Genomic DNA, 24,999 nt, shown 5'->3' with positions numbered 1-24,999 from the left:
TCAAATACACACACATCTCTCCCTGTCCTTCCCTTCATGGTGGTTCCTGCTGCCAACTCCACCTGCTGCCAGCTCCACAGACCTGGTGGGCAACAAACAATGAAATAAGATGGGCCACTAAACAAGCAGGGAAGCCACTCTTGCCAACTCCCTCCCCAGTGCCCAACAGCAGAAAGGAAGACCTTTGTGGGTCTTCAAACTGTTGTACAACTGCACAATTGAGATCACGGCACCATTTGCCCTCCTATTCCAGCCCAACCTCCTATCTCCTTCTGGGAACTGAGCTCATTCTTGTCCCTTGGAATATTCCCCCTGATTAAATTCTCTAATGGGTGTTGAGTGTGGCTGAAGGGAGCCAACTGAATCTGGAGCCGACATCCTTCTCTGTATTTCAGTTATGCGCAGCCTGGGGATTCCAGCCAGGAGCGTGACCAATTTTGCTTCAGCTCACGACACAGAGGAAAATCTTAAAGTTGACATTTACTTGAATGAAAACGGAGGGAAAATGGAGAATCTGACAACAGACTCGATTTGGTAATCATCGCTACAGATTACTACCTCTTTCTGAAATTCCCACACATAGGGAAAAAATAGTTGTAAGGAGGAAGTTGAGAGCCTAACCTTTATTTCATTTAATATGATCCTCTCCACCCCATCCTTTGTCTAGTTTCATATATTGAGATGCCTAGAAATTCATCAGTTGCATTCTCTGCAGATTACACTGAGTTGTTAAATCAATGGCCAGTTACTATTTATGCCTTCCTATGCCGTCTAATTCTAATGGCTGTTTGATCATGGAAGTATAGCTGATGATAATTTTTGATTTTAATTCTGAAACCTGACTGTATACAGGAACTTCCACGTATGGAACGATGTCTGGATGAAAAGGCCGGACTTACCAAAGGGCTTTGATGGCTGGCAGGCGATTGATGCTACCCCTCAGGAAAAGAGCCAAGGTAAGACTTGGCTGAAATGGATGTTTTCTGTGCAGATGAAGCCTGCCAAATTTCAGACAGACAGGTGCTGTGTGTGTGGCGTGCATGCGCAAGCAAGGGAACTCTTTAAAGTTTGGAAGTAAAGAGATTTGTTCAGTGTTTTTATTTGAAAATACCACGTATGAATGTTTCCTGGTGGAAACAGCGGCGTAGCGTGGGTTGTCAGCACCCGGGGCAAGGCAAGTCATTTGCGCCCCCTAACCCCTAACCTGCCGCCGCTGCCAGCTTCTTCTTGCTGCTGCCTGGGCTGGGGTATTTATGGTAAGGTAGCCACGGCGGCGGCGGCGGGTCCGTGTCAGGTGATCTGAGGCGAGTGGCCGCTGCCGCCCAAACGACGCCACTTGCCCGGAGGAGGAGGAGGGCAGAGAGGCGAGGAAAATGCAACATGGCCCAGCAGCTGCAGCAGCGGCGGTGGGGCTGTGAGGAGGGGCTGCCTGGCGCACCCTCCGTGGCGAGCGCTGAGAGCCACTGCCTGCCGGACGCCTTCAGCCCGGACGCGCGCACAGCTCGTCGGTTCCGCGAGACATGGGGCTCTGCTACAGCCTGCGCCCGAGGCTCTTCGGCGACTCCGGAGGCGGCGAGCGCGCCCCCCAGATGTTGCGCCCGGTGTGGCCGGCCCCCCCTGCATCCCCCACGCTACACCACTGGGTGGAAAATTAAAGCTGTCAGTCCCAAAACTAAACCCCCCTTCTTTCTCATCTTCTCTTCTGGTGTTTTCATTATATGGAGAGCTTGGGCATACATAACAATTTTAAAGAAAGTCTTGAGTTCTCTGGACTGCTGCAGTTTCAAGGTGGCCCTGAAGTTTAGCTAGCAGATTTAGTGAGTTGCAGATGCCTTGAAGTGCATTTGATTCATCTTGGAATAATAATAATAATAATAATAATAATAATAATAATAATAATAATAATAATATTTATACCCCACCCTTCCCAGCCAGAGCCGGGCTCAGGGAGGCTAATATCAAATATAAATTACAATAAAACGTAATAGAAAACAACAACAAACAAACAAACAGTTAATTAAAATATGGCTTAAAATACAGCTTAAAATGCAGCCTCATTTTAGTAGTAACCCATAAATCAAGACCATAAAGGGAGGAAACATCAGATATTCACCTGAGCCAGCTATCCATGCTGGTCCTACATGGGCCAGCAAAAAAACCAAGGAAAAAATTTATATACCAAATCCCATATAAGGGGTCACAGTGAGTCTAAGCCAAAGGCCAGGCAGAACCGCTCTGTCTTGCAGGCCCTGCAGAAAGATGTCCAATCCCACAGGGCCCTGGTCTCTTGTGACAGAGCGTTCCACCAAGTTGGGGCCAGTGCTGAAAAGGCCCTGGCTCTAATTGAAACCAATCTAACCTCCTTGAGGCTCAGGACCTCCAAAGTGTTGTTATTTATGGACTTTAAGGTCCTCCACGGGGCATACCAGGAGAGGTGGTCCCTTAGGTACGAGGGTCCATAGGGCTTTAAAGGTCAAAACCAGCACCTTAAACCTGACCCTGTAGTCCACCAGGAGCCAGTGCAGTTGGTAAAGCACTGGATGAATGTGATCCCATGGCAAGGACACCGTTTCTGGGTCAGCTTCAAGGGCAGCTCCACGTAGAGCAAGTTACAATAATCAAGTCTAGAGGTGACCATCACATGGATCACTCAATTTCTCCAAAGTCACCCAGTTTGTCTCAGAATTTGGGATTTGTCAGAATTAAATTCACAACCCAATACACCATATGATTCCATGCAAGAAGTTTTTTTTGGTCACGTGAATGATTAAAATGTGGTACAGTGGTCTCTCTCTCTCTCTCTCTCTCTCTGTGTGTGTGTGTGTGTGTGTGTGTGTGTCCCCAACAACATATTCTAATATCCACCTTTTCGACCCAGCTCAGTATAATCTTAGAACAGACAACTTCTATGGACTTTCTGACATGATCAAAGTATTTCCATAGACATGTAAAACTGCAGGCGACAAAGACCTGCAAATGAAAGTGAAGGTTAATTGAAAACATAGCACACCAGGAGCTGCAATTTTAGATTAGCTATTGCTATTATTTAGCTGTCATTGAATTCTGGGTGAACATACAAATAGTAAAACAGCTGATGTAGGTTGTGTATGTGTGTGGTTTTTTTACAGGGATTTACCAGTGTGGCCCTACTCCAGTAAATGCAATCAGAAAGGGAGAAGTCTATCTTCCCTATGACTCCAAGTTTGTGTTTGCTGAAGTGAATGCAGACAGAGTCTTTTGGCTCGTAAAGAATGTGGATGGCAAGGAAACGTACACCAAACTGCGTGAAGAAACCAAAGTAATAGGGAAGAGTATCAGCACCAAAGCTGTTGGGAAGGACACTCGTGAAGACATCACAGGCCAATACAAATTTCCTGAAGGTGACCAAAACACAAAGTATTTTCTGTCAGGGGAGGAAATGATTATTTTCCACACAGACTAGTAATTTCAGATGGAGGCTTCTTGGGTAAGAATAATACTAATAATTTATTTATACCCCGCCAATCTGGCTGGGTTTCCCCAGCCACTGTGGGCAGCTTCCAACAAAATATTAAAAACATGATCAAACATCAATAACTTCCCTGAACAGGGCTGCCTTCAGATGTCTTCTAAAAGTCAGATAGTTCTTTATTTCCTTGACATCTGATGGGAGGGCGTTCCACAGGGAGGACGCCACTACCGAGAAGGCCCTCTGCCTGGTTCCCTGTAACTTGGCTTCTCGCAGTGAGGGAACCACCAGAAGGCCCTCAGAGCTGGACCTCAGTGTCCAGGCTGAATAATGGGGGTGGAGATGCTCCTTCAGGTATACTGGACCGAGGCCATTTAGGGCTTTAAAGGTGAGCACCAACACTTTGAATTGTGCTCGGAAACGTACTGGGAGCCAATGTAGGTCTTTCAGGAATGGAGTAATGTGGTCTCGGCGGCCGCTCCCAGTCACCAGTCTAGCTGCCGCATTCTGGATTAGTTGTAGTTTCCGGGTAACTTTCAAAGGTAGCCCCACGTAGAGCGCATTGCAGTAGTCCAAGCGGGAGATAACCAGAGCATGGACCACTCTGGTGAGACAGTCTGCAGGCAGGTAGGGTCTCAGCCGGCGTACCAGATGGAGCTGGTAGACAGCTGACCTGGACACAGAAATAACCTGTACCTCCATGGACAGCTGTGAGTCCAGAATGACTCCCAGGCTGCGCACCTGGTCCTTCAGGGGCACAGTTACCCCATTCAGGACTAGTGAGTCCTCCACACCTGCTAGCCCCCGTCCTCCAAAAACAGTACTTCTGTCTTGTCAAGATTCAACCTCAGTCTCAGAAATGGGTGGCATTTATTGCCTTAAACGAGTAAAACAAACAAAACAGAACCTTCAGGTTTGCAAAGTGTACACCTAAAATGTAATGGATTCATGAGGCAAACATGTTTGGAAACCCATATATCTCTCAGCCATGCTTGTCAGGTAACTAATTTGGGTTTGCCATCCTCTACACTTCACATGAGCAGGGCAGTGGCGCTGTGGGTTAAACCACAGAGCCTAGGACTTGCCGATCAGAAGGTCGGCGGTTCGAATCCCTGTGACGGGGTGAGCTCCCGTTGCTCGGTCCCTGCTCCTGCCAACCTAGCAATTCAAAAGCACGTCAAAGTGCAAGTAGATAAATAGGTACTGCTCCGGCGGGAAGGTAAAGGGTGTTTCCGTGTGCTGCTCTGGTTCGCCAGAACCATAGTCATGCTGGCCACATAACCCGGAAGCTGTACGCCGGCTCCCTCGGCCAATAAAGCGAGATGAGCACCGCAACCCCAGAGTCGGCCACGACTGGACCTAATGGTCAGGGGTCCCTTTACCTTTACCTTTCACAGAAACCTGGCTAACAGGTAGTGTTTGAAGTGCCCTTAGAAATTATACACACTCATAAAATATTTTGTCTAGAGATTCAGACGCCATGTCTTCATCCTGAGAGAATGAGTATGGCCTGCCATGCTCTTCATATTTGACCAAAACAAAAACAAAGGGTATTTTTGCTCTGGCCATGCCATGCAGCTGACAACGGAAAATGTTTCCAATGACGCCAGGGTCAATTGTTTCCCTGCTTTCCTGTTTTTGCAGAGAGTCCCGAGGAAAGGAAAGCTGTGGAGACGGCTTGTTCCTATCTGCAGTCTAACAATCTGGGAATCTGTGAAGTGACACCTCCTCCTGAACCCCTCAAGGCTAACTTGAAACTTGGAATGGAAGGAGAAAAAGAATTGTGGCCAGGGCAGCCGATTGAGTTGAATCTTATTATAACCAACGAGTCTGCAGGTGCCTGGACAGTCAACGTTGCAGCATCGTGCCAGTTAGAATCTTATACTGGGAAAGTGGAGGCCAGCCTTGCCACCATCAAGCAGACTGTCCAAACAAAAGACAAGGCAGGTGTGTATACTTGAAAACCGCTGTTCTAAACCATGTGCTTTTTGATGCCATGATCGCTGCCCACTTCCCTACAGGAGGAGAGCGGTTTTGAGCAATGTACAGAGCAACATTTGCAGAGTTAGAACATTGAAAACTGCCTTATGCCAAGTCAGACCATTGGTATATTTAGATTAAGAGGGACGCGCGTGGCGCTGTGGTCTAAACCACTGAGTCTCTTGGGCTTACTGATCGATAGGTTGGCAGTTTGAATCCCCACGACTGAGTGAGCTCCTGTTGCTCTGTCCCAGCTCCTGCCAACCTAGTAGTTCAAAAGCACACCAGTGCAAGTAGATCAATAGGTACCGCTGTGGCGCAAAAGTAAACGGCATTTCCATGTGCTCTGGTTTCCGTTGCGCCAGAAGCCATTTAGTCACACTGGCCACATGACCCGAAAAGCTGTCTGTGAACAAACACCGGCTCCCTCGGCCTGAAAGTGAGATGAGGGCCACAACTCCAGAGTCACCTTTGGCTAGACTTAACTGTCCAGGGGTCCTTTACCTTTTATATTTAGCTCAGTAATTTCTACACCAGAGGTCAGGAAACTTTTTCAGCAGGGAGCCGGTCCACTGTCCCTCAGACCTTGTGGGGGGCCGGACTATATTTTTCAGGGGGAAATGAAAAAATTCCTATGCCCCACAAATAACCCAGAGATGCATTCTAAATAAAAGGACACATTCTACTCATGTAAAAACACGCTGATTCCCAGACAGTTGGCGGGCCGAATTTAGAAGGCAATTGGGCCAGATCCAGGCCCTGGGCCTTAATTTGCCTACCCATGGTCTACACTGACTTGCAGTGGTCCTGCAGGGTTTCTGGCAGGGTTCTGTAGATGCCAGAGAATGAGCCTGGGACCTTCTGCCGGCAAGGCTCTACCACTGTAGCTAAATCCCTTCTCTCTCCAGGTCTTTCATTCTCTCACTGGTTTATTTGTAGTGTTTTCCATTTGGAAGCGGGAGGCACTGAAGAATAAGGTTGCCACCTTTGGGCAAAATAAGAGACAGGTTGGGGTGGGGGTGGGGACTGGGAAGCTAAAGATCACCATATTTTTCGCTCTATAGGACGTACTTTTCCCCCTCCAAAAATGAAGGGGAAATGTGTGTGGAGCGAATGCAGGCTTCTTGGCTTCAGTGATAGCAACGCGAAGCCTCCAAAGTGCACAGAGGGAGCGCTCCCTCCGCGCTCTGGGGGCTACGTGTTGCTTTCGCTGAAGTCTGGAGAGCGAGAGGTGTTGGTGCGCACTCACCCCTCTCGCTCTCCAGGCTTCAGCGAAAGCAACGCGTATCCTCCAGAGCACAGCGGGAACTTGCGCTGTGCTCCAAAGGCTCCGGGTTCCTTTTGCTGAAGCCAGGAGAGTCTTGCTCTCCCAGCTTCAGCAGAGAGGGAGAGCTGCACAGCGCCCCTTCAGCGAAGCGGGAGGAGAAATGGAAGGGGCTCCGTTTCTCCTGCCGCTTCGCTGAAGGGGTGCTGAGCAGAAAGGGGGAGATTTATTTTTTCCTTGTTCTCCCCCTCTAAAACAAGTTGCATCCTATGGTCAGGTGCGTCCTATAGAGCGAAAAATATGGTACTTTACCTGGTAATGAAATGACTTCAAAGCGACCCATTACAATCATCAAATGGAAGCTATCAGAACCTGCAAACAATCCAGCAACAATACTGAAAGGCAATTCTCCCCACCTGCTGAATTTCTGCCTGCCAGGAGGAGGATAAATGTAGAAACCCAGTCAAAACAAAAAAGGAAGGAAGATGGGGACAGATAGCAGCAAATTCTTAGCTTTGAAGGGGCTGAGGCTGTTGCTCCAGAGCCATTGATAAGAGCCATTGGTAAGAGTTTGGCCCAATTCAAAAGAGCCTTCTGGCAAGCTCTATTGGCTAGCCTGTAGCATCAATCAGCCAGCTTTGGAGGGTGGGCTCAACACAAAGGAGGAAACTCTAATGCTGATTTTATTTTGTCATGACTCTGAAAATGGGTTTGACCCTTGTGGTCCCTTCCATCTCTAAAAATTCTACAACTGTGACTCGATAACACCATCCCATATGCAAGGCTTCCTTCTTCTGCATTGTTTATCTTCCTGTCTCTTCTTTCTGTTGGTGCAGTTAATTCCATCCCTCTGAAAATAGCAGCTGATGCTTACCTGAAAGCAATGATGTCAATAGAAGATGAACTTCTGGTCAATGTCAACATTATTGCTGAGGTTCAAGAAACGAACGAGAAGCTCACGGAAGAGCTGTCTTTAACCTTCAAGTACCCACCTCTGAAAGTGGAGGTAAGAAGTTAAATAATATTAGCTCGGTGCAGGGTGGTCAGTTTATGTCAAACCTGAGAGCAGATGAGCTGGAAAGAGAAATCAATAAAATAAATAGGGGCTCCACTGAATTATATATATTAGTTAGCAGGGCAAACACTGCTACCTTAGGACTCCACTTACCTCATCTGTTCAGATGGGGCAGGAATTGGGCTCAGAGGAAGTGTGTTGTGGCCCCAAGACCCATAATAAATTCCAAGTTTTACTTCTGGAGTGATGGTGGCCCAGTGCACCCGTTCAGTCTAGGTCCCAGAACTGGCTACTAGGAACCGACTTCTGCTAGGTTGTAGTTCTTCCCAAACCAGTGGAACTCCCTTCCATAGCAGACCTTGCATCTACACATTGTCAGAACAAGGAAATCACACACTTACAGTACTTATTCAGCCATCTAGGAGGTTGACCGGAGGGGAAAGAGAGGCAAGTGTTATAAGAAAAACTGCTCCCTTTCCCTTATGGGGTATTCTGGAACCCATATTGAGTCCTTAAGTGGCTTCCCTAATGGTAGGAGAAAACAGAGGCCAACCAGAGTATATTGAGAAGCAAAGCGGCTAGTAATCTTGATCTTTATCAAACTGTTGCAACAGGGTCCCCACTCACCACACGCAGGAGGGAGGAGAACCCCAAACAATGGTGTGCAAGCTCTTACATAGACTTTTGAAATTGCCCACCCTGTAGGTCAAGACCACCCCCCCCAAAAAAATCATACATACATCACAGAAGGAGGTGGTTTACAGCAGAAATCCTGCCTGCCAGGATACCTGATAATGGTCACTGATTGTATTACCTGGCCAGTCTGGCCAAGATTTTGTGATGGTTAATACTTTAGTTCCTGAATCCAGGTCACAGGCTCACCCTATTCATACACAAATGCGCTCTTAAGATAGGATTTGCAAGCAAAAAAACAAACGGGAAGGCTTTCCCCATTTGCCTCTCTTACTGCAGAGGAATATTTGAGGTCATTGGGAGAGTCAAAATGGCTTCAGGATTGTTCTCCCATACTATTTCAGACACACATATTTAAATATAATAATAATAATAATAATAATAATTTAAAAAAAAAAATTTATATCCCGCCCTCCCCAGCCGAAGCCGGGCTCAGAGCAGCTAACAACAGTAAAATGATAAGGTAAAGGTAAAGGTACCCCTGCCCGTACGGGCCAATCTTGACAGACTCTGGGGTTGTGCGCCCATCTCACTCAAGAGGCCAGGGGCCAGCGCTGTCCGGAGACACTTCCGGGTCACGTGGCCAGCGTGACATCGCTGCTCTGGCGAGCCAGAGCCGCACACGGAAACGCCGTTTACCTTCCCGCTGCTAAGCGGTTCCTATTTATCTACTTGCACCCGGAGGTGCTTTCGAACTGCTAGGTTGGCAGGCGCTGGGACCGAGCAGCGGGAGCGCACCCCGCCGCAGGGATTCGAACCGCCAACCTTTCGATCGGCAAGTCCTAGGTGCTGAGGCTTTAACCCACAGCGCCACCTGCGTCCCAGTAAAATGATACAACATTCTAAAATCATTTCATTATAAAATCAGTTCAAATCAACTCCCCACGATGACCAACCCTAACCCAGCTCCCTTTTCCCGCAGTGTTGTGCCGTCAGCAGCTGTTTGTGGATGGTGAACCTTCACAATCATAACCTTCCTATTGTTTTTATATGAACATGGATTGCATGCTCTTGACATTTCCTTTCGCCATCTTGAATCCGTTCTTCAGCGGTCGTTCTTTCTTTTGCAGATGGCAGACACTGCAAAGATCAACCAGGATTTTACCTGTGCGTTTATTTTCAAGAACACACTGCGCATTCCCTTGGAAAACTGCAAACTGCATGTGGAAGGCCTTGGCATATTTACGATGGAAACGTTTGATCAAGGGTAAAGTGCATGTAGCTAAAAGGGGGCGACATGCTGTGCACTGTTTTGCTGGCACTGTTTCTCTGACTTCCTACCCTGGATCTTAAAGGAGAAGTTCAGTCTGGAACTTCAAATTGTAAGAGTTCTCTCCCCCCCCCCCCGCCCTTCTATTGCAGTAATCACTCACAGGATTACTCAAATTCATGGGAGGACAAGGCTATCAAGATGATGCCTATGTTGTGTCTCCATCAGAGGCAGTATGCCTCTTGATACCAATTTCTGGGAATTGCAGGAGTGGAGAATGCTGTCGTCCTCAGGTCCTGCTTGCTTCTTCCCACAGGCATCTGGATGCTCCCTGTGAGATTGATTGATTGATTGATTGATTGATTACGGCCATTGGCCCATATCGAAAACAATACATCAAAATTTATCCATAAACAATACAATTTAAACAGTTCCGAGTTAAAACACCCATATAAAACCAATTTTACTTCAATTAAGTAAACACTATACACAATAAGCTCCCTCTATGTAAACCGCAATTCAAAACCCTCAGATTTTGGGGGATATGCGTCTTAGTTCTGGCACTTATTGATGGTTCTTAAGTTTAGCTAAGCTGTCAGAGTCATACAGTGATCCATTTCTCCTCTTTTGAAATAAGACATTAATCAGGTATCTAGCGACTGCAAGGGATCTACTTGTGTCTTCGTCGTTTAATAAGTATATTATTTGGGCTTCCTGAGGTCTGTCAGCAATTCTCGATAAATATGGGGCCAGAAACTTGGACCGTGAAGCCGAATGTAATGGACAACAGAAGATTTTATGATATAACGATTCTATAGATCCACTTTTACAGCTCCCTGTGAGAACAGGAGGTTGGACCATTAAGAGCCTAAGAACCGCCATGTTGTATTTGTCTAGCATCATCTCTCCAAGTCTAGCCAGACTGTTCGTTATTTGTTTGAGTTGCATACAGCAATTAAAAAGGGATGCAGGTGGCGCTGTGGTCTAAACCAAGGACGCCCAACTCCGAATAGACTGCAATCTACTCACAGTATAAAAGTTGTTTGGAAAGGCAAATCTGTTGGTCTTGTTTTGGAAAGGCAAAGTTGTTGAGCTGCTTTTAGGAAGCCAGAGTTGTGGAGGTTTTTTTGGGAAGCCATAACTGTTGAGCTTTCTTGGGAAAGCCGAATTGTTGAGCTTTTTTTTTTTTTTTTTGGGGGGGGGGGGACACGGAGGAGCCAGAGATCTACCAGGAAACCCCGCAATCTATCAGTAGATCACAATCTACCTGTTGGACATGCCTGGTCTAAACCACTGAGCCTCTTGGGCTTGCCGATCAGGTCGGCAGTTCAAATCCACAGAACAGGGTGAGCTCCCATTGCTCTGTCCCAGCTCCTGCCAACCTAGCAGTTAGAAAGCATATAAACAGGTACTGCTGTGGTGTGAAGGCGTTTCCTTGTGCTCTGGTTTACGTCATGGTGTTCCGTTGCACCAGAAGCGGTTTAGTCCTGCTGGCCACATGACCCGGAAAGCTACCTGCGGACAAACGCCGGCTCCCTTGGCCTGAAAGTGAGATGAGTGCCGCAACCCCATAGTCGCCTTTGACTGGACTTGACCATCCAGGGGTCCTATACCTTTTATGAACCGGATGGACCATTAAGAACTTAAGACATTCCATGTTGGACTTGTCTAGCATCGTTTCTCCAAGACTAGTCCGACTGTTGGTTGTTTATTGAGTTGTCTACAGCCCTTCAGTATGAATATCTCTGAGGCAGTTGGCAAAGTAACAATAACATAATTCTAAAAATCGATAAAACACCACAAACAGATAAAATGGCAAGTAAGGTAAAGGGACCCCTGACCATTAGGTCCAGTTGTGGCTGACTCTGGGGTTGTGGCGCTCATCTCGCTTTATTGGCCGAGGGAGCTGGCGTACAGGTTCCAGGTCATGTGGCCAGCATGACTAAGCCACTTCTGGCGAACCAGAGCAGCGCACGGAAACGCCGTTTACCTTCCCGCCGGAGCGGTACCTATTTATCTACTTGACTTTGACGTGCTTTTGAACTGTTAGGTTGGCAGGAGCAGGGACCGAGCAACGGGAGCTCACCCTGTCATGGGGATTCAAACCGCCAACCTTCTGATCGGCAAGTCCTAGGCTCCGTGGTTTAACCCACAGCACCACCCGCGTCCCAAAATGGCAAGTAAATAGCCGCAAAGGTTTATTTAAAAGAAGCTTGGGAAAATAAAAAGGCCTTTGCCTAGCACGTGCGCACACACACACACATACACACAGGCGTATTAGTCTCCCGAAGGAGTTTCCCAGATGCAGCTCCTCACCCAAGAAGGTGTTCTTCCCCAATCAAAGCTGCCCCATCTCTAAAAGTGAGGGCACCCAGAGATGGGCCTCCAAAGGAGACTGCAGGAAGGGTGATATAGGAGTTGGCATTCTTTAAGGTGCCCGTTCCCAAGCCCTGTATAACTTTAAAGTAAATGATGGATCTGACGCAGAGAGACATCTCTGCAACATCTCTCATTCGTCGTCTCCTGGACTGGAAGATATCCAGTTTGACAGATCCACATATCTACAAATATCTCACACAATTCACACACACCATGTTGTGGTTGCCACGTAGCTCGTAAACATGACATGGAACCCTCAATCAGTTTTCCCCATCTCATTACCACCCAAGCCCAGTGTTGCCTTGTAAGTACGGCAATTCATGAAGCCACTTCCAGGCGTTTTCCTCTTCATTCCTCTCCTGATTCGAGGAGAGCACCAAAAGGGCAATCCTATTTGTATAGGAGCTCCATCACATGGGCTTTTGATTGTGGATACACTCCCCCAAGGAATCTAGCACACAAAGAGCTATGATATGTGACTTTGTCATTTTATTTGTTTATCCTTTGTAGGGACATAGCGCCGGGTGGAATCTTTAAATCAAAAATTGTGTGCGCACCAAGGAGAGCCGGGCTGAAGAAGATTGTGGCCAAACTGAACTCCACCCAGCTGAAAGGAATAACTGCGGAAAAGATTATTTCAATCACAGAGTAGCAGTCATTCCAAAACGGTGTCAGTGGCGGTGTGTGCAATGAACGGCCTTGTTGACGCTGCCTGAAGTCTTGATTATGTGCTCAAAGATAGGAGAGTGAGAGACACATAAATGCGATATTAAGGGAGTTTAAAGTGGCTTAAGCTGTTTTGATTCTAGCTAATGGGAATCTAATAGGGATTATTCAAATCTGTTCTTGCATGTGTGGCGATTTAGCAGCTTATGGTAACTAAAAGCATGGTCTGTGAACTCTGGAGTGGGTTAGAGCTGCCTCTGTTTTCCTTTCGCATGCACTTCTGAGCTTTGTGTAACGTCAGTAATCCTTGTTGACTTCTTATTCCTTTTGGCGTATGTGGCTACTTCTGCCATTTTCTTACTGCACATCGTAGACCCAATTGCAGTACATTACGAATGTGAAAGCAAACTAGTGCGGCTATAAACTGAGCCCCAAAATACAGAGGGGGGGGGGGGGAGATCATCACAACCACCAGCAACTAAAGACAAAACAGCAGGTGTGAGATGAAAATATTGATTCTTTAATAAGTACTGTTACACAGTCGAAGTCGGAAAACGAGGTACAAAGAGCAAAAAGTAGAACACGTGAGACGTGAGATTTGTAAATGTACACACTCTTTAGTTGCATAGAATAGGCTAGTGCACAGTCTGCTTGTGAAAATAAAAGGATATTTTCTTGCATGCTGGCTCCCAGCCCATCATTTATTTAAAGCCTTTGAAACGAAGGCACCTTTAGCTTCCAGAACAGATGCATTTCTTATTTAAGACGTACTTCTGGTTTCAAGCAAACACTGGGGGTCATTGGTTGCACAATATTGCAGCACATGATGAGTTTAATGCACAAGAGCACTTTCAATGCAGCCGAGGTGCCACTTGTGCAAATACTTAAGAGAGTTCGCTTAAGGCAGGATATTCTGCTGGCTTCAACTGAGCTATTCACAGTAGGTGGAAATACACCCAGAAATGTAAACACTGGATCTCAGATCAAGAAGCTTATTTGGTGTGAAGTACCTTCTTGGGCTCAAGCCTAAAAGTCTCTCCGATAAATGAACAGAACAGTGTCCAAATTCATTTGGGTTCGGAAAGGGGGGAAGGCAAGATAAGCAGCTTTGGTCAATTAACCTTGGTATTTTGTAAAACAGTAACGCTTTATAAAATGGCCTGGGGACCTGAGTAAGGCATTTTTATTCAGTGTAAGGGGAGACAGCTCCTGCCAAAATATTGAATCCCAAATTGCATTTATTCCTCGGTTTTTCCTGTTTTTAATTTTTAAAAAAGGATGGAAGGAGAAGAATGGAAATCCATCACTAGAGGGTATATGACCGTAGTAGCCAACTCCTATGGGCCGAGGTCCCTTCAACCCCCACCCCCAATAAAATATTTGAGAGGGCTGAGCCCCTCCACAGTTGCTGGGCCTTGCCATTCAAATGGTGTACATGCCATGAGTCTTGTGATGGGTTGTGCAGGGTGGGGCTTACCTGGGCCCCCCAATACAGTCATACCTTGGAAGTCGAACAGAACCTGTTCCACAAGCCCGTTCAACTTCCAAAACCAAAGCGCAGCTTCTGATTGGCTGCAGGAACCTCCTGCAGCCAATAGGAAGCCCCGTCGGAAGTTCGGCTTCTAAAAACAGTTCGCAAACTGGAACAATCACTTCCGCGTTTGCGGCGTTCAGGAGCCAAAACATCCCAGTACCAAGGCATTCGAAAACCAAGGTTACGACTGTATTTTATCCAAGTTGGCAGCCCTGTGCCAACAGGACAGGTAGGCATAGCAGCACCCCTGTGTCAAAAACTAATAAATGTCACAAGACCTCAATGGCTTGGATTTTAACTTCTACTCAGAGAACACAACCCAGCTCCCTTCACAGAAAAGGGCCCTCCTGCTTTCTCCTTCAATCCTCTGGCAACCACGGGAAGCAGAAATTGTGCGTAATTTGTGTGAGTGGAATTGCTTTCCGCTCACGGAGCCCCCACTTTGGAGCCCAAGCCATTGGGAGCCTGCCTCTTGCTTCATTTCCCTTACGCAGGCAGTGTCAAAGCAGAAATCTGCCAATTGTTAGGCAGTTCTCACTTTAGGCCCTTAGCCCTGCAATAGTAGCTATTACGATTTAATACTAGTACTTTGGAATGCAAAAAAAGACGAAAACCACCCCAATCCTGCCAGCAAAGGCGTGACATAGGTCCATTTCGAAAAGGCATTTTTTCCCACACAAACGGCGAGCTAAAGAATTTGAGTAATTAGCATTTCCTGAACTATTCATGGGCAGAAATTCATATTAAAGGCCACACATTATTTTCCTATTTATTCCCCACACTCAGGACTATTTATTAGGGCAATAAAATTAGAATTTTTGTTAGGCATTTTGCTAATAGGTGCACTACGGATAGCAGTGGAGAGGCTCCTCATAGAAAAATATGGATTACTGAGCGGATTGCGATGGTCCCTTTAAGACAACCGGTAAATATGAGCTAGGATCACTGTTGAGTATCAAGTTGCTATTTTCCCATATATATTTGACACTTTAGCCGTCAAACATGGGCAGGTACGAATACATAGCCTGTCTCAAAGAATTCCTTGTCTTATTCCAATTCAAGAGACTTTTTTTTTAATGCAACTCCCAGACACAAAGTCAGAAGGTGAGTTGAAAATTTTGCCATGTAGCAGGAGAGGTTGCCAAGAATCATCATTGCAGATCTATCCATTCTATTTGGCCGATGCTTTTATGCTTACTCAATCCTGCCAGAAAAGAATTCCACACACTTAATAGGCACATAACAATCATGACCGTCTGTGTTTCTTTTCTTCATTGAGTCCTCAGGTTTGAATTAGGGACTCGCATATTATGTATTGTGGAATTCCAAATATTTTGACAGCTGCCATTTTGATATACTTATCAATTTCCATTTATAAAACTACAATGCCTCTCCTCCTCCAATTATATAGCTCCATTATCCCTTCTAAAATGATATACTGCTTTAGAATCAAGCAGGTATTTAACTGAAGGCTGGCAAGTTGTAACTTGGACAGTGTATGGAAGGAGTGAAGGTATAACTGCTATATTTTCCTTCCCCTTTGTCTGCCTAACTCTCTCAATTGCGATGGAGAAAGAGCCATAGCTCAGTGGCAGAACACATGCCTTGCATCCAGAACATCGCATTTTCAATCCCCGGCCTGGCTGGTTTAAAAAGGACCAGGTGATAAGCAAGACCTCTGCCGGAAATCTTGGGAGAGTCCCGGCCAGTCAGATTTGACAATATGGGCTAAATGGACCAGTGGTTTGACAGCATCACAGACCCCCACTCATGTCCTGTAAGGGGGGAGGGGGAAGAGTACTGGCAAAAAGGACCGGGGAGGAATGAGCATGAGTTTAAAAAGGTATGCACACATACGCTCCCAGTTACGAGATAGCCCTAGCTTAACTTCATTCCCCCTAGTCCCAAAATGGTGGGAATCTCTGAGAGCTTTTCAGTTCCCTTTTTGACACCTGAAAATTAGCTTCCCGTTTTAAAATTAGCTATATTTCAATTATATTTTGTTATCTATAAAGCTTTAAGTCCTAATTCATTGGTACCTTGGTTCTCAAACTTAATCCGTTCCGACTCCTGAAACTGTTCGAAAACCAAGGCACGGCTTCTGATTGGCTGCACTCAGTTGGAAACTGCGTCAAATGTTCAGCTTCTGAAAAATGTTCGCAAACCCGAACACTTACCTCCAGGTTTGTGGCATTTGGCAGCCAATTTGTTCAGGAGCCAAGCCGTTCGAGAACCAAGGTACCACTGTAATAGGCTAGGATCCAAAGAGCTACTCCAGGATAGATTGTTTTTTTCTTTAAATGTCACACAGTTCCTTTGATCAGGACGTTCTCCTCCTCATAAGCTGCTTTAGAAACTCCCTTCAGTTTCAAAAAAGTGTTTTGCTATGCCCTAATAGGCAGTGGGAGTTGACACTTAAAAGCAACACAAAACCCCAAAGCACAGAGAAAAGAACACAGGTTGTTGTTGTTGTTTTTAGATCCTAGCTATACTGAGCTCATCCATCATAGAGCTCTCCCTGTTCCCTTTATTTTTACAAAAAGACAACAGATAAGGTGCTAAATGGGCTCTCCCAACTGATAAACAACATAAAACGCAAAAATCCCCTTGGTAGATTATTATTTTTTATAGCACCTGGTATTAAAAGGGAAGATCGAAGAAGCCATTGGTCTCTTTCTTAAGTCTTTGCTTCCAGAAACATTCTTGTTCTTAGAAACATTGCATTACATGTATCTTCTCTTACATGGGGGTCCAGCTTCAATAACACTGCAGCACTGGTTGTTCCCAGACCACTCACTAGGCCCCATAGCTGCAAAGTAACCCTTCTCTGTTTACTAAAAACAGAGAAGCCCAGTATCCTCAACACTGAAAGTTAACCCTTTTGAGATACACGAGAATATTCACTCAAGGCTCTGCCATTCAAAGCGATCAGCCAAGTCACTATGATAAACCAGCCTCACGAACACACTGTACAAAAAGATGCGCTTTGGCCTTCAAGCTTCTACACCAGGACGGAACCACAACTGCAACAGTTCTTTTTCAGAGCCAGAGACTCTCTGTGCTGCAAATTACCATATTTTTCGCTCTATAAGACACACCAGACCACAAGACGCACCTAGTTTTTGGAGGAGGAAAACAAGAGAAGAAAAAATTCTGAATCTCAGAAGCAAGAAAAATCGCTGCACAGTGAAAGCAGCAATCCCTCTTGCTGTTCTGGCTCCTGGGATAGCTGCGCAGCCTGCATTCGCTCCATAAGACGCACATACAGTTCCCCTTACTTTTTAGGAGGGAAAAAGTGAGTCTTAAAGAGCAAAAAATACAGTACTCTTTGAAATAAATGTAGATCAATGGGGCATCTGTAAGTACAGTGGACCCTCCGGATACAAACTTAATTCATTTCGGGGGTCCGTCCGTACCCAGAAAAGTCCACATCTAGTATACACTTCCGGTTTTGCTGCATTCACAACCCAAAAGTTACGTTACCCGAAGGTAACATAACCCAAAGTTTCATTGTAAATGGTCCAATGCCAGATTCCAAACCACCAAAGACCAACACCCAAAATGTAGTTTTTACATACTAAGTATCTACAGCTTAGCTGTACTAATGCTGGTTTTTTTTAATGTGCGTGGGGGGGGGGGGGAGGCTGTTACACCTAATCTTTATAGTTATTTTGCCACAAAAAATGTGGCAAAACCCAACCGTTTATAGCACATTAATACTTCCTGAGGAATCCACTTACATAGGTTCAATGGCGTGAGCGGGAACAATGTAGTTTAATTGGTCTCCAAGAGTCCAATACTGGGCTTGGATTTCAGTCCTTGAATCCATTTTCTTGGCCGGTCTTTCATGAGAGCTCACCACCAGATCTGATGGGTAAGTAAGAGTTAAGCTAAGTTTTCGTTATTGCATATTTTTAGGCATGGTCAACTTTGGACAACCCGTTAATGTTGTGTTTTTTGAGTTACAGAAGCTTGGTTAAAATCCTCATCGCTGTCGGTCATCATCACCATCGCAGGAATGTAGCTGTACCGCTTCTTGTCAGGTGAGGTCCTTGGCTAAAGGAACAGGGAAGCCTCATTGGTTTCATGCGTCACAATCTCTTAAAAAGCTACGGCTCAAGTGCTCGAGCTATAGAAGCATACGGAGATCTGCAAGGACACCTTATTCGTCTAGCACACCCACAACAACCTCTTGAGGAGAAAGCTGCTCAAAAGCTTCCTGGACCGCCATCTCAGATGGAGCCACTGTCGCCGTGCCGGCTGGAGGAGCCTTCTTGCAACTCAGGTCTGAAAAAGGATTGAACCACCTGGGTGAAAGATCACCCCCGAAAGCCAGTTTCATCCCTTCCCAGCCGCTGACTTTTTCCCATGTCGGCTCCTGTTTTTTAAGCCGCTCTATGCCCTGCAGAAGAGAAAAGTTTGGGGTTTATTCATTGCCGGCAGTTAAAAACCACAGAACCTGGGACATTGCTAACTAATCACCTGCTAATAACAGCATAAATAGAATTTCCTAGTTAGGGCTGTGAAGACTCCTGAAGATTCCCCCCCCCCCCCCTTACAGTGTCCAGGCATAAATAAAAAGGGAAGGAGCTGCTGGAAGGAGCTTGATAAATAAACTATTGTGAGATATTTATCTTTACTGAGAGAAAAACAGTGTATTATACACTAACAGGACATGACACCCAAAAATATTTTTTAAAGATGTTTTTTCTTGAATGTTGCCCAGGGCTGCCCAAAAAGGCCTCAGGCTCAATGCAGGAAGGAACTATCTTATGAAAGAAAAAATACCCTCTCCTTCTTTCCTAACCATTAAAAAGCATGCAATTGCTAAAGGCATCTTTCATCTGAATAAATTGCTCTACTTCAAGCACACAGTGAGATCGGCTAATCCACTTTGTGCATTCCTATAGCAACAGAGACACTTCTACACCCAACTGTTGAGCAGCCAAACAGATTTTGTTACAGAAATATCTGCTTACTCATTGAACCAAGTCGGTGGAAACTAATTTAAATGAGTAGTCGGTGTACGGTTGATTTCAAACTTTTTTTAAAAAAAAGACATGATTTAAACCCAAATTCTGGTACTCAACTTTCTTCCTCCTTGCACCTCCTTGGGTGCAAGTGGTTATTCAAAGATGTTTAACAACAACAGCAGCAGCAACAACAACAACATCATAAAAAGGCACAGGAACAGTGTTCAGAAAAGGTTTATTGCATTTGTTTCCCATATGGAAGCATTGACAGAATTGAAAAAGATGCAGCATTTACATAGTTTTAAAACGAGACAGATCTTAGCCTCCTTCACTGATTCCCACCCCGGCTTTGATTCAGTCAAAAGAATTAATTCAGGAGCATAGCTTATTTGCAGTTCTACCATCTTATAGTGCTGGGTTTTGTTTTGTTTTTTTGCAATTACTATGATGGCTCTAATCAGTAGTTTTTTGGATCCAAAATATACAATAAAATCCCTGTCGAGATACCCAAAAAATAATAATTCTACAGACTCAAGTCATTTTGGGTTGTAATCTAGTTAATTCTACTCGCTTTTGTTTTATACTGAATGCCCTCTACTCAAGTCCCCGTTTCCCAGATCTTACTACATACAGAGTTTGCCGTCCACAAAGCCGTGACAGAAGGCATGCATGATCATTTAACACTTGACATCTCCCCAATGTAAAATATATAATATGTATAAATATAAAGGAGAACAGACATTTACAGAGATATAAAAAAGGTGGCAATATTTCTTTTTAAAAAAGACAACGCATCTACGGAAACATTCTGTGCTTAGGTTCTCATTTGGACCAGCAAGCCTACATACATATGAACACTGTTGAATAAGCATCCCTCCTTTCATTTTCCAAAACAAAGACAGACATCATCTTGCTATTCTATACATTGAAATAAAGATTTCTCCCTCCTCCAACTGTAAGGCATCAAAACCCACACACGCCGACAAAAACCTTCCGCCGTTTAACCCAGGAACAAGGGAGAGGATGGAACCAAACAGCGTAAAAAAAAAATGAAAAAAGGGGGAGGAGATGGAATCCTTTCTGTAGCTTTCCAAAGTACAGTAATGTCGGCAATACGTTTGAGACATTAAAAGCTAGGCAATTTTGTTATTAACGGACCCTTTGACAGGCTCGGACTTTTGTTCTTCCATCTTTCGGTTCTTAGCGAGGCTTAAAAGCTCAGGGTGGGGGTGGAAGGGAATATCGCAAACGAAGAGACCCCCATAGTTCACCGAAAGCGTCAGCTGCCACCCCAAAGTCCATAATTTGTTACGCAACAAGATGGCACTGTTGGCACGGACTGTCACTTGGGTGCCAGTCAGGGTGTGTAAAGACTGGTGGTGGGCGCCAAGAAAAGAGACACCCCCCTTTTTCCATTAGTTATGTCATACAGAAAGCAGACAGGAAACCAAAACAGACCCATCAAGTTAACAGGTTAAAAAAGAAAAGGAAAAAAAGCTTTAGCCACCAGAGACAAAGAATGACTGAAAAATTCTCTTTTTTTAGTTGTTTTTAGACTACAGGGCGCTTTTCTTTTTTTGTCTTTTCTCTGCCATCGCCAGCCATTTAATAGGCGTTTTTTTGTTTTGTTTAAAAAAATTCGTTTGAAACATTCATGTAGAATAACAGTAGTGCTGTAAATGTGGTTTTTGTGTGTTAGTGGAAATGCTGTTCATGGATTCTTAGACCACATACTGATAGGGGTCTGCTTTTCCTTGATCAGGAGTGGCAAATGGGCTAAGCCAAACTATAGAGAACGGGTGGCCAAATACTGCTTTCATGTTCATCCATTTTGTTTTTTTAGCCCATCTTCTCTCTTCTTTTTTCAACTGTTCTATTCCCTGAAAACAGAAACATGACATTTTCAGTCAGGAACTTAACTCGGTAGTTCTGGTTTCGGGGGAAAAGGCTCCCTCTCGCCTACCCTTTTATCAAATGGCTGTAGCAGGAAAATAACCAATTCCCTGAACACTCCCCACTTTGTGAGTTTGCAAAAGGATAGGAAAAGAACGAACACAAACCAGCAGCAAATTTATGAACAAAGAGGAAGTCATATAACGTGTTATGAAAGTTTTAGGAACTCTCCAAATAAAAGCATTGGATACGGGAGTCAAAAGAGTTTGTGCAAATGGTTAATCCCTCCATCAACTTCCAAGTTCTCCACAAGGAAGTTCAAGAAATGCCCACTGAATTTTCTGACTAGCAAGCTACAGGCTGTGCCAGCAGGGGGAAAGAGTTGCAGGATAAAGACGGTGCATATATCAAAGTGAAAAAAGGTACCCCATTAGTTTAGGAACAGTTAGGGGGAGAGCAAACTGAGGCGCCCCCGATAACACGCCACTTGTTTGCTGACCACTTGCGTGTTAGCATTTGCAATCACGACTCCAAATCTGAAATAACACCGACACAAAGTATAGAGTTGTACACTGGGAAATGAATCGGTTTTCCAAAATACAGTGGTACCTTGGTTCTCAAACAACTTGGAACCCAAACACTGCAAACCCGGAAGTAAGTGCTCTAGTTTGCAAACTTTTTTGGGAAGCCGAACATGCTGTTTTGAGTGCCACGCTTCCATTTTGAGTGTTACGCTTCCGATTTGAGTGCCACACTGAGGTCTACCTGTTTTTGCTATTTATTTTGCGTTTTTGTGGCTGGTTTTGTTTTGTTTTTGTGGCTGTGTGGAACCCAGTTCAGTTACTGATTGATGGATTGTGTGACTGCGGTACGTTGTTTATTGCTTTCATTTTATGGATCAATGGTCTTGTTAGATAGTAAAATTCATGTTAAATTGCTGTTTTAGGGGTTGTTTCTAAAAGACTGGAACGGATTAATCCATTTTGCATTACTTTCTATGGGAAAACGCGCCTTGGTTTTGGAACGCTTTGGTTTTGGAACAGACTTCCAGAACGGATTATGTTTGAGAACCAAGGTATCACTGTATGCCGTGCCAAAGATTTGAGGCCCATTTTTCACACTGACATTTAGAAAGGTAGGAAGGACAGAGTGCAATGAAATGAGAAACTCTAGGGAAAATCAAGTCACAGAGCCAAAGGAAGCTGGGGGGAGGGGGCGCTCACAATACCAGGCCAAACACAGAGGAACTACAGTTGTCACATTTCTCAAAATGAGGACCTGGAAATATATTCGAATCTTGGGTACAGCCAGAAGGGATCATGTGATAACAGGTGTTAATTATGCAGAAAACCTGTCATGGTGGTTAAGTGTACACACTGTGGCAAAGAAAATACTCCTATATTTCTAAATATTTCTACGCACGCACACACACAAAATGACTGTGCCTAAAAATAGCCATGCAAGCCAAGGAGAGATAAGGTGATCCTTGATTTAAATGCTCAGCAGTGAATGGCTTTCATCTGAGCAATGAGCAATTTCAAGCAGCCTGAAGAGCAACTAAAACAGTATAAAATTCATCATAGACACACCAGAAGATAATTGCCTAGAAAGTCCCCCACAGTCAAATGCATTTCCAGAAGCAGCCATTCCTCAAAAAAGGGGGGTGGGGGTGGAGATAAGTTAAAAAGGAAGTTGGAGGGAAGAGTCGGGAAGCCCAAAAATTGCTTTATAGCCACTATAAAAAATGATCCAACAGAACATAAAACTCCAATTTAGGCAGGCAACAACGGATGGGTGCTTCCGGAACGCTTCAAAAACTTATTTGCTCAGGCTTTTCCAGGTCATTAATGCCTGAATCCTGTAGTTTATATTCATATTTTACTGAAAGGTTTTTATAGATGTTTTATGATTTGGGGGAGAGATTAGTACTCTCGGGGGTCTTTTTGTCAAAGGCAGTACAGAAAATTGTATTAATCAATAAATACCGTATTTTTCGCCCTATAGGACGCACTTTTCTCCCTCCAAAAATTAAGGGGAAATGTGTGTGTATCCTATGGGGCGAACGCAGGCTTTCGCTGAAGCCTGGAGAGCGAGAGGAAGCTATCCGCAAGCCTTGCGAGCCCAGCAGGAGTTCCCGTCGGGCTCCCACGGCTTGCAGATAGCAGTCTGCATCCCGAAGCCTGGGGCACGCTGCACAGTGCACCCCGGGCTTCAGGCAGATATCGGGCAGCCCCACACGTTCGGTGGACAGAACTTGTTCCCCGACCTGGTTTGGAGGCTGGCGCTGGGAGAAATGGGCTGCTCCCCACCACCATCCCCACAAGCTCGGGGGACAGGTATCCGCAAGCCTGGGGAGACCGGCGCGACTTCCCGCTGGGCTCCCTAGGCTTGCAGATAGCAGCCTGTTCTGGGGGCTGGGATCGGGGGAAGCTCGGGCATCCTGGGGGGGAAATAATTTCCCCCCCCCTTTATTCCCCCCCAAAAAAAACAACTAGGTGCGTCCTATGGGCCGGTGCGTCCTATGGGGCAAAAAATACGGTACATCAGAATTGGTATGAATAAAGCTGCCAATGTGTTTCTTTAATAAAACAGAAATCTTGCTAAACTGAAGGAAAAGGGAGGGCGGGGAGAAACAGCTCTGGCAAAATGCAGAAATCGCTAAGGCATAGAGAGAAGAGAGGTGAGGAGCAAATTGCTGGAGGCACAGACGCAGCTAAATATTTCTTTAAGAAACATCATAGGCGAGGAGTCAGGGAGATGGCAGGACCTCTGGATAATATATAAAAGGGTCGTCTGAAGGAGGACCTGGCGACAGCAGAGAGCAAGGTGGATTATTTTCATCTGCTTACGCCGCAGAAGATGTTAGCGATGCCAACATCTGACACATCAGAGTCAAACCGAGAAAGGCAATGTGTTTCAACTAACGATCGCTGGATCTGGATGACATTCATATGCAAATGTAAAATTACTCATCTAAATAGTCTACTTACAAAATCAACCTCATCACCAACAAATATAACACTTTTTTTAAAAAAGGGAGATTCGGAGGCAAATTGGGGTAACAACAGACTCATCAGCCTAATTTCTGAGCCAGGTAAGATAAAATTATGGAGCATATCGAAGAATAAGCCTCGCTGAGAATGAAGTAGCACGGCTTCTGGAAAGACAACTTCTTCCGTAACAATATTTTGAGAATCCTTTGAGTCTCAACAGGTGTGTGAGCCATGTAGATACTGAATGCATTCAGTTGTAACAGCAAAACATGATTTACTGTTATGAACAGCTATAACCTTGGGCCTGCACACACTCTCTCCTCCTTTGGCATTCAACCAGAGTAGCGATTCGGAAACTTCTGCCTAGTAAACTGTGGTTTATGCAAAGCAGGATTAGGCCACAGTTTGAAATCCTGGCTTTGCCTTGATTCTTGTGAAGGTAAAGTACTGTTTGCCATCATGCTTGGAAGCATAACTTGAGCTTTTAACGAAGTTTGGCAGGATGCACTAAGGATGGTGGAATCTAAGGCAGAATGGAGAAGTTTTGGGTCATCTCTCCAAACTGGGTGATGAGCAACAAAAGGGCAAAACAATATTCAAGGAAGTGCAAAGTGATGCTCGGGGGGGGGGGGGTTTAGACCCCAAAGTCTAACTTCATACTTACATCGTTGGGATCTGAATTTATATGCAACTACCCAGAAAATAGATTTTGTAGTTCTGGAGGACTGTGCATAGAAAACAACAGCTTAGCATGTGGTAAAATACAGTTGTACCTTCGTTCTTGAATGGAATCCGTTTCGGAAGTCCGTTTGACTTCCGAAAATGTTCAAAAACCAAGGCGTGGCTTCTGATTGGCTGTGGGAGCTTCCTGAGATGCAATCGGAAGCCGCGTCGGACGTTCGGCTTCCAAAAAAAGTTCTCAAATACTCACTTCTGGGTTAGCGGCGTTTG

The 24,999-nt window shown here is 45.1% G+C and overlaps 2 protein-coding genes across 7 annotated transcripts in view; one reads left to right on the top strand and one right to left on the bottom strand.

The window, feature by feature from the left end:
* Positions 1 to 13,335, top strand: part of TGM4 (transglutaminase 4) — a 28,082-nt gene extending 14,747 nt beyond the window's left edge. The window contains exons 8-14 of the mRNA XM_083705812.1: positions 396 to 534; positions 853 to 956; positions 3,129 to 3,380; positions 5,093 to 5,395; positions 7,529 to 7,698; positions 9,471 to 9,607; positions 12,500 to 13,335. Coding sequence (XP_083561938.1) covers positions 396 to 534; positions 853 to 956; positions 3,129 to 3,380; positions 5,093 to 5,395; positions 7,529 to 7,698; positions 9,471 to 9,607; positions 12,500 to 12,641 — 1,247 coding nt within the window. The 3' untranslated portion in view covers positions 12,642 to 13,335. The remainder of the gene's footprint in view (positions 1 to 395; positions 535 to 852; positions 957 to 3,128; positions 3,381 to 5,092; positions 5,396 to 7,528; positions 7,699 to 9,470; positions 9,608 to 12,499) is intronic.
* Positions 13,155 to 24,999, bottom strand: part of ZDHHC3 (zDHHC palmitoyltransferase 3) — a 53,053-nt gene continuing 41,208 nt past the window's right edge. For 3 of the 6 annotated variants that reach the window (XM_083706059.1, XM_083706060.1, XM_083706061.1), the window contains exon 7: positions 19,381 to 21,042. In XM_083706059.1, the coding sequence (XP_083562185.1) occupies positions 20,884 to 21,042 (159 nt within the window). In that variant the 3' untranslated portion in view covers positions 19,381 to 20,883. Of the gene's footprint in view, positions 17,369 to 17,424; positions 18,592 to 19,380; positions 21,043 to 24,999 lie in introns of those variants that run through there. The other 3 variants (XM_083706057.1, XM_083706058.1, XR_014556846.1) reach the window with 2 other exon arrangements.

Source organism: Podarcis gaigeae (assembly GCF_964106915.1).
Source record: "Podarcis gaigeae genome assembly, chromosome: 12".
Classification (NCBI taxonomy): Eukaryota; Metazoa; Chordata; class Lepidosauria; order Squamata; family Lacertidae; genus Podarcis; species Podarcis gaigeae.
Note: the sequence above shows the minus strand (reverse complement) of the source record. Positions and strands in the feature narration are given on the sequence as shown.